The sequence below is a fragment of the Aegilops tauschii genome, chromosome 6 (assembly GCF_002575655.3).
Source record: "Aegilops tauschii subsp. strangulata cultivar AL8/78 chromosome 6, Aet v6.0, whole genome shotgun sequence".
Classification (NCBI taxonomy): domain Eukaryota; kingdom Viridiplantae; phylum Streptophyta; class Magnoliopsida; order Poales; family Poaceae; genus Aegilops; species Aegilops tauschii.
Window position 1 is genome coordinate 451,701,703 of NC_053040.3, and position 18,151 is coordinate 451,719,853.

General features: G+C 42.7%; 1 protein-coding gene across 2 annotated transcripts; it reads right to left on the reverse strand.

The window, feature by feature from the left end:
• Window positions 1–379: 379 nt before the first annotated feature.
• Window positions 380–4,388, reverse strand: LOC109770674 (uncharacterized). Of its 2 annotated transcripts, XR_012188139.1 has the most exons (5): window positions 4,118–4,388; window positions 3,119–3,259; window positions 2,433–2,546; window positions 954–2,097; window positions 380–812 (listed from the first exon to the last, which is right to left on the reverse strand). XR_012188139.1 is itself a non-coding variant. In XM_020329395.4 (4 exons), exons 1-3 carry the CDS (start codon window positions 4,318–4,320, stop codon window positions 1,212–1,214), a joined length of 1,203 nt encoding a protein of 400 aa, XP_020184984.1. In that variant the 5' UTR covers window positions 4,321–4,362; the 3' UTR covers window positions 530–812; window positions 954–1,211. The 2 variants fall into 2 exon arrangements, 1 of the variants encoding a protein (XP_020184984.1); XM_020329395.4 differs by lacking the exon at window positions 3,119–3,259 and having other exon boundaries at window positions 530–812; window positions 4,118–4,362.
• Between the last annotated feature and the right edge of the window lie 13,763 nt (window positions 4,389–18,151).

Genomic DNA, 18,151 nt, shown 5'->3' on the forward strand with positions numbered 1-18,151 from the left:
CCAGAAAAAGAGTCAAAATGGGACAGCCAGTGCTTGTATCCATCACTAGGTGGTCTATAATGTAATTTTTACTTCTAGTTGATTAATACTTCCTCCGTTCCTAAATGTAAGTCTTTTTAGAGATTCCACTACAAACTACGTACGGATATATATGTCTTGTATTCTTCACTAGGTGGTCTACGTACTTGTATCCATCAGTAGATTGGAAGTTTTCTTCGGGAAAAAAAATGAGGACGAACTATTTCTAAATATGACCGGCCATACATCTACCGAGCCAACGACCACTTGATGCATCCTCAATTCTTACAAACAGGGGCGATGGCGTGGTCGGACGGGAGCCAACCGTCCACCCATTTCCCGAGACTTGTTCTGGTAGAACTGAAAGTAGGCCGAACTCAACTTACGAAAAAGTAGGCGGAACTGCTCCCTTAAAGAAAATACGGTATAGGGAATTTCTAATGGGGTCTGAACCCTCAAAACAAAAACAAAAAATTGAACTAAGAGGCAAGACTGGGCACAGACGACCAGGTTCCAGAAGAGTTAGTGTCTCGTGCATTTTCGGAAGAATTAATCTTTGTCTACACAAACTATGCACATCAACAGGTTGGGAAAAGGAAAAGCATGTAACCAAAGCTTCAACTTTGTGTTCGGCTCTTGCAACACACTGCGAGTTCAGAGAAGAATAGATGCCATCCTGGAACTTTACGCTCGCTGCAAATTAACTGGAAATGCTTCCTGTTCGTGTCAAGGCCAACATGAAAACCCCTTTCTTCTGGAATACAGAAAAGCTCGGCTCTAACTTCTCTGTAATTCTGCACATGGAAACAACAGTTAGTTTCACTTCCTTTTACATCTTCAGCCTCACTATGAGGAAACACAACATTTGGAAATGAAGAAATGCACATATTTTCTAAGATAGTTCATTCTGTAACTCCTCAGTCACCGATGCTTACCCAGCTTGTTACTAGGACCAGTAATCTTCTAGGAAAGATGGTGGGTTATAGCGCTTGGGACCGCTCCAGTAACAAAGAACTGGCTTGCTGTGGTCTAAATCCAACCTGTCCCAAATACCACGGACCATAAAAGAAGCTTCCAAGGATGGGCCATACTTGGGATCCACACAGTTCAACAGCTCCTCAATCTGTAGGATGTTGTACGGCCTTTTCCAAAGATATTCCCCCACATGGTCATTAAATGGACCAAAAGGGTGCTCAAATGGATCTCTGTGAAGGGCTATAGACATTTTCCCCGACTTCAATACCCAGGGTGACGTTATCAAGCTCAGTACCATATGGTCCAGATGGTATGGTCAGGGGACATTTTGACATCCGGCTGCCAAGTCCACGCATAGCTTGACCCTCACGTGCCCAATAATCAACAAAAGGATGCAGCCCTGCAGGTTGAAATAACTCGAGCGGCAATTTTGAAGCAAGGTCACGATGCACATTGTTCGCAAGGTTCTGCAATTGTTGATTTCCAGAATATCTTCTGTGCTCTTGATAATGTCCTGGACCTTTCTTAACCTCGTATTCGACTTGGTGACGGAGGAAGCGATATGCATTGCAGTTCCTCACTACGCGTTCGCCTGGGAGTCTTATAGCAGAGTGATTGGTAGTAAGTCTCTTATCCATTTTCCCGGCTTCTGCAAGATAGCCTAGGAGATGGTTCACATCCCATGGTATTCGGATCTCCTCTGACTTCAGACCAGTGGACACTTCTAAGCATTCGAGGAATAATGTGCCGACAGCCATATATGGGCAACCTTGCTCTCCAGCCTTCAAGGGCTGTCCTTGCTCTCCAGCCTTCAAAGAGATCTTGTCAAACATGATACCTCCATGCTTTGCTGACCAGAGAAGGTTGTCCAACCTTAGCAACGGACTAACATTGACTCCACGCATCAAATTCACAGTGGCTAGATAGCATCCGTGCTTGAGAATTCCAAAGCCCACATCCCCGAGAACAGAATCACCAAATATTTGCATGTGGTCAGGTGTGAGCAGTCCACCTTGACGAGTAGGCTTCAGAATACTACCAGAGATTAAAGACTCCTTCAAGCAAGTGAGTACTTCGTTTTTAATCTCGTAATCATCGTTAAACCTGTTAATGTGAAACATACATCAGACTACTCATAATGGGAGTAATATACATGCCACATAAGAAAAAAAAATTATGTGGCAAAAAGAAGAGAGACAAATAGAGCAACATGATATGTTACCATCACATAGCGCTTTCCAATGAAAAATGACTCTACAAAGTAATAAATGAAGGTCTCTATGTTATCACACCTATGACACTACCCACTATGAAGGTAGTAACAGACTAGTTAGTAACTTAAGCATGTTACTAGTCTATAAGTTACTCCCCACTATGACTATGATCTGCAGTTTAAATATAACACTTCTGAAGAAGAACAAAACAACATGTTTGCTTACATCAACTGCTTAACGACGGGAGCATCTGGTCCAGTGGGAGCATCTGGTCCAGTGGAACTGAAAGCTCTGAAACTTTGCAACATGTTGGGCCTCTTCATTGCTATGATTCCAGAACTGAAAAGAAACAATTACATAAAATTAGAACACTCAAAACAACAGCATACGTATCTTTTTTTCTTCTGATTATCGCATCCAAACTACAAGCTAAAGTGCACTTCGTTAGTGTTTATCGCTCGTGTTTATTAGAAATATAGAAAGACATGAGGGGGGGTTATTCTAATTATGTTACTATATTCATGAAGCTTTGCTCAGCAACACTCAACATAATAGTGGCCATCAAAGAATATATCAACTATGTCACTAAAATGCGGAAACTAGTTCACACACACACACACACAAAAAATACTTATGAACTTTTAGGCTGGAGTGGAGTGAGACTTGCTAGATGATTAACTCAGTGAACTTTTAGGCTGGAGTAAAATATTCAGATGCCATAATCAGATTTACATGTTTCTCAGAGACATCCACTAATACGACAGTATTAATTTAGGAATGGTTATCACGAAAAGCCCACTTCAGTTGCAAAGAAATTGAGGCACAAAAATCGTATCATTATTTATTACGTACTGTAAACATGCAAACAATTTGTGAGAAAAATAATAATTATAGGCATGTCAGGAGAGAGCAGATCCAGTAAAGAGATTATATTACATAATATCATTTGTTGATTGCAAGTCGATAAAGTACGCTGTTATATGCTTCTAATGGATGATGAATAATATCAGAACTGCTTCTAGAATTGAGGCTCGGTCGTCCTTGCAAAATTCCTAAACGGCAATTAAAAATTCAATAAGTTCCAAGATACAGAAGCTTATGCCCGGCGTATATTAAGGCCCATACACAAGTAGTTGCTGGGTTTACTGTATTTCCATCTCGAACTGTTCACACTAGAACGTCTATGATCCCCATTCTTCTACAAAATATTAAATGGTACTTTCTGACATGGTATATTCAGTATGACAGGAAAAGGAATTCTAAAACAGTCATAAGCTTTTGAATATAGCATTAGTGCCTTTAGTAGCATATACTAAATATACCCCACAGGGATGCTACTATTGTTTGCATATAGTCTTATCATTCTCTGCATTTCAGGGTCGTACTTTCTGACATGGTATATTCAGTATAATGACAGGAAAAGGAATTCTAAAGACAATCATAAGCTTTTGAATATTGCATTAGAGACTTTAGCATACTGAATATACCCCATAGGGATGCTACTATTGTTTGCATATAGTCTTATCATTCTCTGCATTTCACCTGAAATGCAGAGGATGATAAGACTATATGCAAACCATAGTAGCATTCATTAATGTTTCTCTAGTCACAAGTCTAGGTGGGCATTGGTGCATCCAAAAATGGGATCAGCACAAAGCAACTTGAACCCTAATTTCGGAAAGCAACTTGAACCCTAATCTCGCAAAGCAACTTGAACCCTAATCTCGCAAAGCAACTTGAACCCTAATCTCGGAAAGCAACTTGAACCCTAACCTCCCCGTAGTGCCAAACCAATGACCCCTGATAGCTAGGGCGTGCTCCGACCCGTCGTCCTAGCAGGCAACCCCTGAAACCGGAACAGATCCATCGCCGACCAACCAAAACTATGCCTGAGAGAGATTGGGAGGTACCTCGACCGTATCTGCTGGGCCTCTGACGCTGTAGCAATCTGGACTCCTGAAACCCTTGGATTCCGGCAGAAGAGGGCCGTGGGGCGGAGCGGCGGCATGGAATGCGGCCGCGCGGTGGAGCGGATCGGCGCCGGGTAGCAGGACGGCGGCGCGGAGCAGCGAGGCGTCGCGGAGTGGGGCGGAGAAGCGTAGAGGCGCGGCATTGCGGGGTGCCGCCATTGCTCTGCTTGCCTCGGTCGCGGTGAGGGAGAGGTGTGGTCGGGTGCGGTGCGGTGCCGCCGCGCCATAGGGGAGCCTCGCCTGAGGCCTGAGGGAGATTTTCGGGCCCAGCCCACGAAAATAAGTTGAAGGACGTCACGCAAGAACAAAAGTGAGTTCAAGAGCCTGTGTAGCGTGTGGAGCTACAGAACAGCCACAGTTTTATTGCCTTTTTCACATTTTCTTTTTTGTTCTTTTCGTATTTTGATATATATTTAGAATATATATATATATGTGAATTTGAAATTTATTTAATTTAATTTTAAAATTTTAATAAAATGTTTGTGTACAAGATGTATTAAAAATATTCATTATGAATTACAAAAAATGTTCATCGTAAATTAAGAAAATTTTAGTCAAGCATGCAGAATCCATTATCATGTATGGAAAAATGTTCAGCGGGAATTTGGAAAATGTTCATTATGTATTAAAATTTTAACATGTTGAAAATATGTGTCTAACGTTCTTAAAAGATTCGGTGAAAATGTCGAAATGATGATCATATTCCAAAACATAGTTAAATTTTATAATTACACGAAAAAGATTATGGTGAAGATTTTTTAAAATGGGGTGAACATTTTTTTAAACACGGTTAACTTTTTTTAAGGCGGGGAACATCATTTAAAATGCGGTTAACATTTTCTAACACGTTGAATCTTTTTAAGCATACATTATGGACATTTCTAAGTATGTGATGAACAAAAAAATGAATAGAGATAAAAACTAAGAAGATAAAGAAAAAATAAATAACAAAATAAGAACAACTTTTAAATTCATAATAAACATTTTCTGGCATCATAGTTTTGAAAACAGAATGAAAGAAAAATAGAACCGAAAGCATAGAAAAGGAAAGAAAGAAAGAAATAAAGGGAAAAGGTGAGACAAAAATAACATTGAAAAGAAAAGAATATAATTACAACATAAAGGAAAGAAGAAAACAACATGATACTAACGGTCTAGTAGACACTAGTAGGAGCAAGTCATGGAAGAAAAAACCAACCAAAGAGCCGTTTTTAGATTAACGTGCTAACCTTTGTTGATCATGAAGGATGGTTACAGGTAGGGTTGGAAAAAAAAAAGCTCGAAGCTCGCGAGCTAAATGAGTAGCTCGTGACTCGGCCCGAATCGACTCGAACTCGAAGCATAACGAGTCGAGCCAAGCTTTAATTTAAGTTCGTTTATAGACCAAGTTAAACGAGCCGGTCTCACGAGTACTCGTGTAACTCGTTAGGCTCGGTACAAAAGAGCAGCTAAGCACCCTGCGTCCCGAGCGCACAACACAAGCAGCTAAGCACCCTGCGTCCCAAGCGCACAACACAAGGCCCAACCGCCTAGGAGACTCACAGTCGCTCCTTCCATTCCTAGCGAAGTCATAGTTGTTTGATTCCCCTCCTGTCTTTGGTGTTTCTTTCTCCTGTGAATCGTTACGGCGGTGTCCTGCCTACGCCGCAACCCCACCTCTCTGTCCAGCAGCTTGCGCTTTGGCGGTGCATGCGTTGGACACTTCCTGCCTGCATTGCTCCTCTTCTCCTTCTCTTCTTTTGGTTCCTTCTACTACTGATCTATGCATTCTTCTATCCGACCTAGCGGTGAGCCTGTGGTGACCGTGGAGAAGCCACCGAGCTTGAAGTTGAAGGCCTAAAATAGGAGGCGATCTAGTCCCACTTCTAATTGTTCGTGAACATTGTACATGGTTAATATGCATATTTTACATTCCCAAGTAATCATTTGTATCATATTCATAAGGTTTTATGTTCATATCTTTAACGACCTTAACAAGCTAAACGAGCCAGCGCGCGAGTTATACGAGTCGAGCCAATCTTGGATCTGAGCTTGTTATAGTAACGAGTCGAGTCGAGCTAGCTCGTTAATGAAACGAGCTTTAGCGAGTCGAGCCGAGTTGGCTCGACTCGGCTCGAATTCCAGCCCTAGTTACAGGCACCATTACAAGATCATACGGTTGAACAAGCCAAACATGGCGACCCTGATCTAGAGTAGTAGCGAACTTAGCTATATCGCTACCGATCTTGCTCAATATCCCCGAAGGCGGAGCTAGGCAATGGTTGTCGCTCGAGCAAAAAAATTGAGAAAGATAGTGTCGGGAGTAATACCTTTTTGTGTAATTTAAGGTCTTGTACCAAACACTCTATTCTCCTCTTAATTAGTAGATGGGGCAAATCTTTGCCTCCGTTTTCAAAAAAAATATTGAGCTCCGAAATTCATGAACATAATTGCAAGTACCAAACCTTGTTAAACGCCCCCAAATCTCTTGAATAATTGATCTTGTGACCCCACATGCGCCTTCAATGATCTCGGACACCGCCGTCTTGCAATCACTAACAACCTGGATGCAATGGAGTTGGAGATCTTCTACAAGGGTTTGGGCATCCCTGGTGTGCTAAAGTTTCAGAAGTTTGCGGATCACTAATACGATCGAACACAATTGTTGAAGCTCCCAACTAATTTCACTACTTGTCCCGACAAAAAGTACTCACTGCTCTGTGTTTTCATTAGCCACAGCCCCCATCAACACTTATTTTAGCTAAGCCAGGGGATGGGGTCCAAGCTTTAATATGTTATTGCTCCCTACAAATGGAGTGGCGGGAATATGCTTGTGTGCTATCATCTCCAATTCAGACAGAAATTGTTAATGAAACCATGTATTCAGATTGCACTTTGAAACTCATATTCATGAATTGCCTGTGTGTGAATTGTCCAAACAGTCCATAAATTGACCATATTTCCTGTGAATATACATGTTATAACGTATTTTTCATGGAGAACCATTGTTTAGCACTTGGTTCTGTCGTTCTACTCATGTGCTCTGTAAATTCTTACGAGGACATCGTCCATACACATCAAGACACAGAACACTCCAGCAGGGAGTGGCGCCAAAAATCGTCAACTCCACACAATGTACAACAGGCCCACACCGTCATATTCCGATGCTGAAGAACTTCGGCGCTAGCCAAGGAATTATGTGCTAACCACCAGATTTTTGGAGGGCACCGAGAGTCTCCATAGATTGGTCCATCCCTTCATGTCTTCAACTACGTTATATTGCCCTGTCCTTTCTTCTAACCAGTAGACCCTGCTATGTTTGATCGTCACGAGCATCTGATAAGCGGGTCTGACATTGAAAACACCTTTTGTCTCCCTATTCCAGGACCCAAAATCATTATCCGTCGGATGCACAGGGGCATTAAGAGCATCGTAGCTACATTCGAGGACAAAAATATTTGCCGAATAAGTTCCTCATTCCACCGTGCCGTTGGGCATCAATCGGCTCACTTACTTTTTTGAGGTGTCTTTTGTACAGGGGAGATGATAGGCCTGGGGAAGCTCTTCACTAGGTAGCCAGTTATTAGGACAAATGGAAGTAGATTCTCCATCTCCAGTACGCTGAAAAATGCCTCTACTAGAACATCTCTTCCTTCCAGGACCGCCCTCCAAATATGCGACGGGAATGACCCCAGCTAAGCCTCAAGTGTGGAAGTATTGGGAAAGTAGACAACCTTCAAAACTCGGACGCTCAAGGACTAGGGAGTTTGTAGGATGCATGCACCTGTCTTGTCTGGCTAGAAGTGTCGAACTAAAAAGTTCCAAATCTCTGAAACCCAAGCCTACCATAAACTTTGACCTCCCATGACACCCAGGCTAGGTTCATTTTGCCTTGCTTACTCCCCCACCAAAACTACCTGATCATGGTATTAATATGTTCACAGAGACCCCGGGAGAGTTGAACCCAAGCCATATAATAGACTGAATCTCTTGAGGAACCAATTTGATAAAAACATAGTTATCTACAAACTTTCTCCATCTATCCCTTTACCTTGTTCCAAATTCTCTCTTTCGGATATTTGAACGTTTCCTTCTTAGAACTTCCCATGCCAGTGGGCATACCAAGGTACCTATCACTGAGGGATTCATTTGGCACCATAAGAGTTTGCTTTATACCTTCCGTAAGATTTTCGGCTCGTCCTCTTATGTTAGACTATGCAGTAGTTTGAGAGCTTGATTTGTTTGGATCGATGTACTGGTGCTAGTTTCATTTTCGATGAAGATGAAACGGGGGGTCTGACCCTGTTTTTACAAACAAAAAAACAAGTTCATATTTTTTTCAAAAATCACACATATGAAAGGAAAAGATACAAGGAAAATTAAAACCAAGAAGTGGAAAACAAATGAAAAGGGGAAGGAAGACTACAACAAAGGAAAAGAAACATAAAAAAAGAAGCAGCTGAGTGCCCCCCTATAGGGCACACTAGAGAAACCGTCCTAGTGAAGGTGCCGACATATAGTGGAATTTTTTTACTCTCACACTTGTGAGGTATAGGGAGTGCTCTCCTACGTAGGTCCCCTTTTTTACACTTTAAAGCCCCTCTTTATTCAATCATAAGTATAGTTCCATCATTAACAAGTAAAGAGATACTGGGTTAAGGGTCTCCATCTAACCAAACACTAGGACTAGAAGCTCGAGCAATACAAGCCTGAGCTAGGGTAAAGGGACTCATGAGCTAGGGTAACGTTCAAAAATTACATTAGAAAACTTGGACGACATGTGATAACAATCATAAAAAATGGATGTTGTTGTTCCGGCCAATGAGCCTCCATCTTGCATAGTAGTTAAAACATCGAGGTTGTCAGAGTTGATCACCAATATGTTGCATGTGACAACCTGAGTGAAGCTTATTCCATATCCAAGAGTTGTTGCCTTAATGGGTCGTGGCCCATGTTTGTTTTAGTGTTTTCCATGTTCTTGATTTAGGGTCGCGAGTTGCTGCCTCGGTGAGTTAAATGATGTGATCACGTTCCACTACAATGCATGGAGAATGTTAAACAAGTTCCGAATATCTCAAATGAGTCATTAAATGAGAAGTACCCGGCATACCTTCAAACGTGGGGACGTTGAAGAATGACATGCTTGCATATTCAAAGTGAAGGAAATATGCCCTAGAGGCAATAATAAAGTTATTATTTATTTCCTTATATCATGATAAATGTTTATTATTCATGCTAGAATTGTATTAACCGGAAACATGATACATGTGTGAATACATAGACAAACAGAGTGTCACTAGTATGCCTCTACTTGACTAGCTCGTTGATCAAAGATGGTTATGTTTCCTAGCCATAGACATGGGTTATCATTTGATTAATGGGATCACATCATTAGGAGAATGATGTGATTGACTTGACCCATTCCGTTAGCTTAGCACTTGATCATTTAGTATTCTGCTATTGCTTTCTTCATGACTTATACATGTTCCTATGACTATGAGATTATGCAACTCCCGTTTACCAGAGGAACACTTTGTGTGCTACCAAACGTCACAACGTAACTGGGTGATTATAAAGGTGCTCTACAAGTGTCTCCGAAGGTACTTGTTGGGTTGGCGTATTTCGAGATTAGAATTTGTCACTCCGATCGTCGGAGAGGTATCTCTTGGCCCACTCGGTAATGAACATCACTTAACCCTTGCAAGCATTGTAACTAATGAGTTAGTTACAGGATGATGTGTTACAGAACGAGTAAAGAGACTTGCCGGTAACGAGATTGAACTAGGTATTGAGATACCGATGATCAAATCTCGGGCAAGTAACATACCGATGACAAAGGGAACAACATAGGTTGTTATGCGGTTTGACCGATAAAGATCTTCGTAGAATATATAGGAGCCAATATGAGCATCCAGGTTCCGCTATTGGTTATTGACCTGAGATATGTCTCGGTCATGTCTACATAGTTCTCGAACCCGTAGGGTCCGCACGCTTAAAGTTTCGGTGACGATTCTATTATGAGTTTATGTGATTTGATGTACCGAAGGTAGTTCGGAGTCCCGGATGAGATCGGGGACATGACGAGGAGTCTCGAAATGGTCGAGACGTAAAGATCGATATATTGGACGACTATATTCGGACATCGGAAAGGTTCCGAGTGATTCGTGTATTTTCGGGGGTACCGGGGAGTTACGGGAATACGGGGAAGAAGTATATGGGCCTTATTGGGTTTTAGGGGAGAGAGAGAGGCAGGCTGCGCGCGCCCCAAGGCCTAGTCCGAATTGGACTAGGGGGAAGGGCTGCGCCCCCTCCTTCCTTCTATTCTCTCTTCCCCTTCCTTCTCTCCTACTCCTACTACATGGAAGGGGGGAATCCTACTCCCGGTGGGAGTAGGACTCCCCAGGGCGCGCCATAGAGAGGGTCGGCACCTCCCCTCCTCCACTCCTTTATATACGTGGCCAGGGGGCACCCCATAGACACAACAATTGATCTCTTAGCCGTGTGCGGTGCCCCCTTCCACCATAGTCCACCTCGATAATACTGTAGCGGTGCTTAGGCGAAGCCCTGCGTCGGTAGAACATCATCATCGTCACCACGCCGTCGTGCTGACGAAACTCTCCCTCAACACTCGGCTGGATCGGAGTTCGAGGGACGTCATCGAGCTGAACGTGTGCAGAACTCGGAGGTGCCGTGCGTTCGGTACTTGGATCGGTCAGATCGTGAAGAAGTACGACTACATCAACCGCGTTGTCATAACGCTTCCGCTTTCGGTCTACGAGGGTACGTGGACAACACTCTCCCCTCTCGTTGCTATGCATCACCATGATCTTGCGTGTGCGTAGGAATTTTTTTGAAATTACTACGTTCCCCAACAGCGGCATCCGAGCCAGGTTTTATGCGTTGGTGTTATATGCACGAGTAGAACACAAGTGAGTTGTGGGCGATATAAGTCATACTGCTTACCAGCATGTCATACTTTGGTTCGACGGTATTGTTGGATGAAGCGGCCCGGACCGACATTACGCGTACGCTTACGCGAGACTGGTTCTACCGACGTGCTTTGCACATAGGTGGCTGGCGGGTGTCAGTTTCTCCAACTTTACTTGAACCGAGTGTGGCTACGCCCGGTCCTTGCGAAGGTTAAAACAGCACCAACTTGACAAACTATCGTTGTGGTTTTGATGCGTAGGTAAGAACGGTTCTTGCTAAGCCCGTAGCAGCCACGTAAAACTTGCAACAACAAAGTAGAGGACGTCTAACTTGTTTTTGTAGGGCATGTTGTGATGTGATATGGCCAAGACATGATGCTAAATTTTATTGTATGAGATGATCATGTTTTGTAACCGAGTTATCGGCAACTGGCAGGAGCCATATGGTTGTCGTTTTATTGTATGCAATGCAATCGCCCTGTAATGCTTTACTTTGTCACTAAGCGGTAGCGATAGTCGTAGAAGTATAAGATTGGCGAGACGACAACGATGCTACGATGGAGATCAAGGTGTCGCGCCGGTGACGATGGTGATCATGACGGTGCTTCGGAGATGGAGATCACAAGCACAAGATGATGATGGCCATATCATATCACTTATATTGATTGCATGTGATGTTTATCTTTTATGCATCTTATCTTGCTTTGTTTGATGGTAGCATTATAAGATGATCTCTCACTAAATTTCATGATAAAAGTGTTCTCCCTGAGTATGCACCGTTGCCAAAGTGCGTCGTGCCCAGACACCACGTGATGATCGGGTGTGATAAGCTCTACGTCCATCTACAACAGGTGCAAGCCAGTTTTTCACACGCAGAATACTCGTGCTAAACTTGACGAGCCTAGCATATGCAGATATGGCCTCTGAACACTGAGACCGAAAGGTCGAGCGTGAATCATATAGTAGATATGATCAACATAGTGATGTTCACCATTGAAAACTACTCCATTTCACGTGATGATCGGTTATGGTTTAGTTGATTTGGATCACGTGATCACTTATAAGATTAGAGGGATGTCTTTCTAAGTGGGAGTTCTTAAGTAATATGATTAATTGAACTTAAATTTATCATGAACTTAGTACCTGATAGTATCTTGCTTGTCTATGTTGATTGTAGATAGATGGCCCGTGTTGTTGTTCTGTTCAATTTTAATGCGTTCCTTGAGAAAGCAAAGTTGAACGATGATGGTAGCAATTACACGGACTGGGTCCGTAACTTGAGGATTATCCTCATTGCTGCACAGAAGAATTACATCCTTGAAGCACCGCTGGGTGCCAGGCATGCTGCTGATGCAACTGACGACGTTAAGAACGTCTGGCAGAGCAAAGCTGATGACTACTCGATAGTTCAATGTGCCATGCTTTACGGCTTAGAACCGGGACTTCAACGACGTTTTGAACGTCATGGAGCATATGAGATGTTCCAGGAGTTGAAGTTAATATTTCAAGCAAATGCTCGGATTGAGAGATATGAAGTCTCCAATAAGTTCTACAGCTGCAAGATGGAGGAGAATAGTTCTGTCAGTGAGCATATACTCAAGATGTCTGGGTATAATAATCACTTGATTCAACTGGGAGTTAATCTTCCGGATGATAGCGTCATTGACAGAATTCTCCAATCACTGCCACCAAGCTACAAGAGCTTCGTGATGAACTATAATATGCAAGGGATGGATAAGACAATTCCCGAGCTCTTCGCAATGCTAAAGGCTGCGGAGGTAGAAATCAAGGAGCATCAAGTGTTGATGGTCAATAAGACCACCAGTTTCAAGAAAAAGGGCAAAGGGAAGAAGAAGGGGAACTTCAAGAAGAACAGCAAGCAAGTTGCTGCTCAGGAGAAGAAACCCAAGTCTGGACCTAAGCCTGAGACTGAGTGCTTCTACTGCAAGCAGACTGGTCACTGGAAGCGGAACTGCCCCAAGTATTTGGCGGATAAGAAGGATGGCAAGGTGAATAAAGGTATATGTGATATACATGTTATTGATGTGTACCTTACTAGAGCTCGCAGTAGCACCTGGGTATTTGATACTGGTTCTGTTGCTAATATTTGCAACTCGAAACAGGGACTACGGATTAAGCGAACACTGGCAAAGGACGAGGTGACGATGTGCGTGGGAAATGGTTCCAAAGTCGATGTGATCGCGGTCGGCACAGTACCTCTACATCTACCTTCGGGATTAGTATTAGACCTAAATAATTGTTATTTGGTGCCAGCGTTGAGCATGAACATTATATCTGGATCTTGTTTGATGCGAGACGGTTATTCATTTAAATCAGAGAATAATGGTTGTTCTATTTATATGAGTAATATCTTTTATGGTCATGCACCCTTGAAGAGTGGTCTATTTTTGATGAATCTCGATAGTAGTGATACACATATTCATAATGTTGAAGCCAAAAGATGCAAAGTTGATAATGATAGTGCAACTTATTTGTGGCACTGCCGTTTAGGTCATATCGGTGTAAAGCGCATGAAGAAACTCCATACTGATGGACTTTTGGAACCACTTGATTATGAATCACTTGGTACTTGCGAACCGTGCCTTATGGGCAAGATGACTAAAACGCCGTTCTCCGGTACTATGGAGAGAGCAACAGATTTGTTGGAAATCATACATACAGATGTATGTGGTCCGATGAATGTTGAGGCTCGTGGCGGATATCGTTATTTTCTCACCTTCACAGATGATTTGAGCAGATATGGGTATATCTACTTAATGAAACATAAGTCTGAAACGTTTGAAAAGTTCAAAGAATTTCAGAGTGAAGTTGAAAATCATCGTAATAAGAAAATAAAGTTTCTACGATCTGATCGTGGAGGAGAATTTGAGTTACGAGTTTGGTCTACATTTGAAACAATGCGGAATAGTTTCGCAACTCACGCCACCCGGAACACCACAGCGTAATGGTGTGTCCGAACGTCGTAATCGTACTTTACTAGATATGGTGCGATCTATGATGTCTCTTAGTGATTTACCGCTATCGTTTTGGGGTTATGCTTTAGAGACGGCCGCATTCACGTTAAATAGGGCACCATCAAAATCCGTTGAGACGACGCGTTATGAACTGTGGTTTGGCAAGAAACCAAAGTTGCCGTTTCTTAAAGTTTGGGGCTGCGATGCTTATGTGAAAAAGCTTGAACCTGATAAGCTCGAACCCAAATCGGAGAAATGTGTCTTCATAGGATACCCAAAGGAGACTGTTGGGCACACCTTCTATCACAGATCTGAAGGCAAGACATTCGTTGCTAAGAATGGATCCTTTCTAGAGAAGGAGTTTCTCTCGAAAGAAGTGAGTGGGAGGAAAGTAGAACTTGATGAGGTAACTATACCTGCTCCCCTATTGGAAAGTAGTTCATCACAGAAACCGGTTTCTGTGACGCCTACACCAATTAGTGAGGAAGTTAATGATGATCATCATGAAACTTCAGATCAAGTTACTGAACCTCGTAGATCAACCAGAGTAAGATCCGCACCAGAGTGGTACGGTAATCCTGTTCTGGAAGTCATGTTACTAGATCATGATGAACCTACGAACTATGAAGAAGCGATGGTGAGCCCAGATTGCGCAAAATTGCTTGAGGCCATGAAATCTGAGATGGGATCCATGTATGAGAACAAAGTGTGGACTTTGGTTGACTTGCCCGATGATCGGCAAGCAATTGAGAATAAATGGATCTTCAAGAAGAAGACTGACGCTGACGGTAATATTACTGTCTACAAAGCTCGACTTGTTGTGAAAGGTTTTTGACAAGTTCAAGGGATTGACTACGATGAGACCTTCTCACCCGTAGCGATGCTTAAGTCTGTCCGAATCATGTTAGCAATTGCCGCATTTTATGATTATGAAATTTGGCAAATGGATGTCAAAACTGCATTCCTGAATGGACTTCTGGAAGAAGAGTTGTATATGATGCAACCGGAAGGTTTTGTCGATCCAAAGGGAGCTAACAAAATATGCAAGCTCCAGCGATCCATCTATGGACTGGTGCAAGCATCTCGGAGTTGGAATATACGCTTTGATAAGTTGATCAAAGCATATAGTTTATATAGACTTACGGTGAAGCCTGTATTTACAAGAAAGTGAGTGGGAGCACTACAACATTTCTGATAAGTATATGTGAATGACATATTGTTGATCGGAAATAACGTAGAATTATTCTGCAAAGCATAAAGGAGTGTTTGAAAGGAGTTTTTCAAAGAAAGACCTCGGTGAAGCTGCTTACATATTGAGCATCAAGATTTATAGAGATAAATCAAGACGCTTGATAAGTTTTTTCAATGAGTACATACCTTGACAAGATTTTGAAGTAGTTCAAAATGGAACAGTCAAAGAAAGAGTTCTTGCCTGTATTGCAAAGTATAAAGTTGAGTAAAGACTCAAAACCCGACCACAGCAGAAAATAGAAAAGATAATGAAAGTCATTCCCTATGCCTCAGCCATAGGTTCTATAAAGTATGCCATGCTGTGTACCAGATCTATTGTATACCCTACACTAATTTTGGCAAGGGGGTACAATAGTGATCTAGGAGTAGATCACTGAACAGCGGTCAAAATTATCCTTAGTGGAATAAGGATATGTTTCTCGATTATGGAGGTGACAAAAGGTTCGTCGTAAAGGATTACGTCGATACAAGTTTTGGCACTGATCCAGATGACTCTAAGTCTTAATTTGGATACATATTGAAAGTCGGAGCAATTAGCTAAAGTAGCTCCGTGCAGAGCATTGTAGACATATAAATTTGCAAAATACATACGGATCTGAATATGGCAGACCCGTTGACTAAACTTCTCTCACAAGCAAAACATGATCACACCTTAGTACTCTTTGGGTGTTAATCACATAGCGATGTGAACTAGATTATTGACTCTAGTAAACCCTTTGGATGTTGGTCACATGACGATGTGAACTATGGGTGTTAATCACATGGTGATGTGAACTATTGATGTTAAATCACATGACGATGTGCTCTAGATTATTGACTCTAGTGCAAGTGGGAGACTGAAGGAAATATGCCCTAGAGGCAATAATAAAGTTATTATTTATTTCCTTATATCATGATAAATGTTTATTATTCATGCTAGAATTGTATTAACCGGAAACATGATACATGTGTGAATACATAGACAAACAGAGTGTCACTAGTATGCCTCTACTTGACTAGCTCATTGATCAAAGATGGTTATGTTTCCTAGCCATAGACATGAGTTGTCATTTGATTAATGGGATCACATCATTAGGAGAATGATGTGATTGACTTGACCCATTCCGTTAGCTTAGCACTTGATCGTTTAGTATTCTGTTATTGCTTTCTTCATGACTCATACATGTTCCTATGACTATGAGATTATGCAACTCCCGTTTACCGGAGGAACACTTTGTGTGCTACCAAACGTCACAACGTAACTGGGTGATTGTAAAGGTGCTCTACAGGTGTCTCCGAAGGTACTTGTTGGGTTGGCGTATTTCGAGATTAGGATTTGTCACTCCGATCGTCGGAGAGGTATCTCTTGGCCCACTCGGTAATGCACATCACTTAAGCATTGTAACTCGGAGAGGTATCTCTTGGCCCACTCGGTGATGCACATCACTTACTTGCAAGCATTGTAACTAATGAGTTAGTTACGGGATGATGTGTTACAGAACGAGTAAAGAGACTTGCCGGTAACGAGATTGAACTAGGTATTGAGATACCGACGATCAAATCTCGGGCAAGTAACATACCGATGACAAAGGGAACAACATACGTTGTTATGCGGTTTGACCGATAAAGATCTTCGTAGAATATATAGGAGCCAATATGAGCATCCAGGTTCCGCTATTGGTTATTGACCTGAGATATGTCTCGGTCATGTCTACATAGTTCTCGAACCCGTAGGGTCCGCACGCTTAAAGTTTCGGTGATGATTCTATTATGAGTTTATGTGATTTGATGTACCGAAGGTAGTTCGGAGTCCCGGATGAGATCGGAGACATGACGAGGAGTCTCGAAATGGTCGAGACGTAAAGATCGATATATTGGACGACTATATTCGGACATCGGAAAGGTTCCGAGTGATTCGTGTATTTTCGGGGGTACCGGGGAGTTACGGGAATATGGGGAAGAAGTATATGGGCCTTATTGGGCTTTAGGGGAGAGAGAGAGGCAGGCTACGCGCCCCCCCCCCAAGGCCTAGTCCGAATTGGACTAGGGGGAAGGGCTGCGCCCGCTCCTTCCTTCTCTTCTCTCTTCCCCTTCCTTCTCTCCTACTCCTACTACATGGAAGGGAGGGAATTCTACTCCCGGTGGGAGTAGGACTCCCCAGGACGCGCCATAGAGAGGGCCGGTGTAGGATCGAAAGTATGTCTAGAGGGGGGGTGATTAGACTACTTGACCAAATAAAAACTTATCCTTTTTCCCAATTTTAGTCTTTGGCAGATTTTAGCTATCTAAGCACAAGTCAAGCAATCTTAACACAATTCAAGCAGGCATGCAAAGAGTATATGAGCAGCAGAAAGTAAAGTATGCAACTTGCAAGAATGTAAAGGGAAGGGTTTGGAGAATTCAAACGCAATTGGAGACACGGATGTTTTTGTCGTGGTTCCGATAGGTGGTGCTATCGTACATCCACGTTGATGGAGACTTCAACCCACGAAGGGTAACGGTTGCGCGAGTCCACGGAGGGCTCCACCCATGAAGGGTCCACGAAGAAGCAACCTTGTCTATCCCACCATGGCCGTCGCCCACGAAGGACTTGCCTCACTAGCGGTAGATCTTCATGAAGTAGGCGATCTCCTTGCCCTTACAAACTCCTTGGTTCAACTCCACAATCTTGTCGGAGGCTCCCAAGTGACACCTAGCCAATCTAGGAGACACCACTCTCCAAGAAGTAACAAATGGTGTGTTGATGATGAACTCCTTGCTCTTGTGCTTCAAATGATAGTCTCCCCAACACTCAACTCTCTCTCACAGGATTTGGATTTGGTGGAAAGAAGATTTGAGTGGAAAGCAACTTGGGGAAGGCT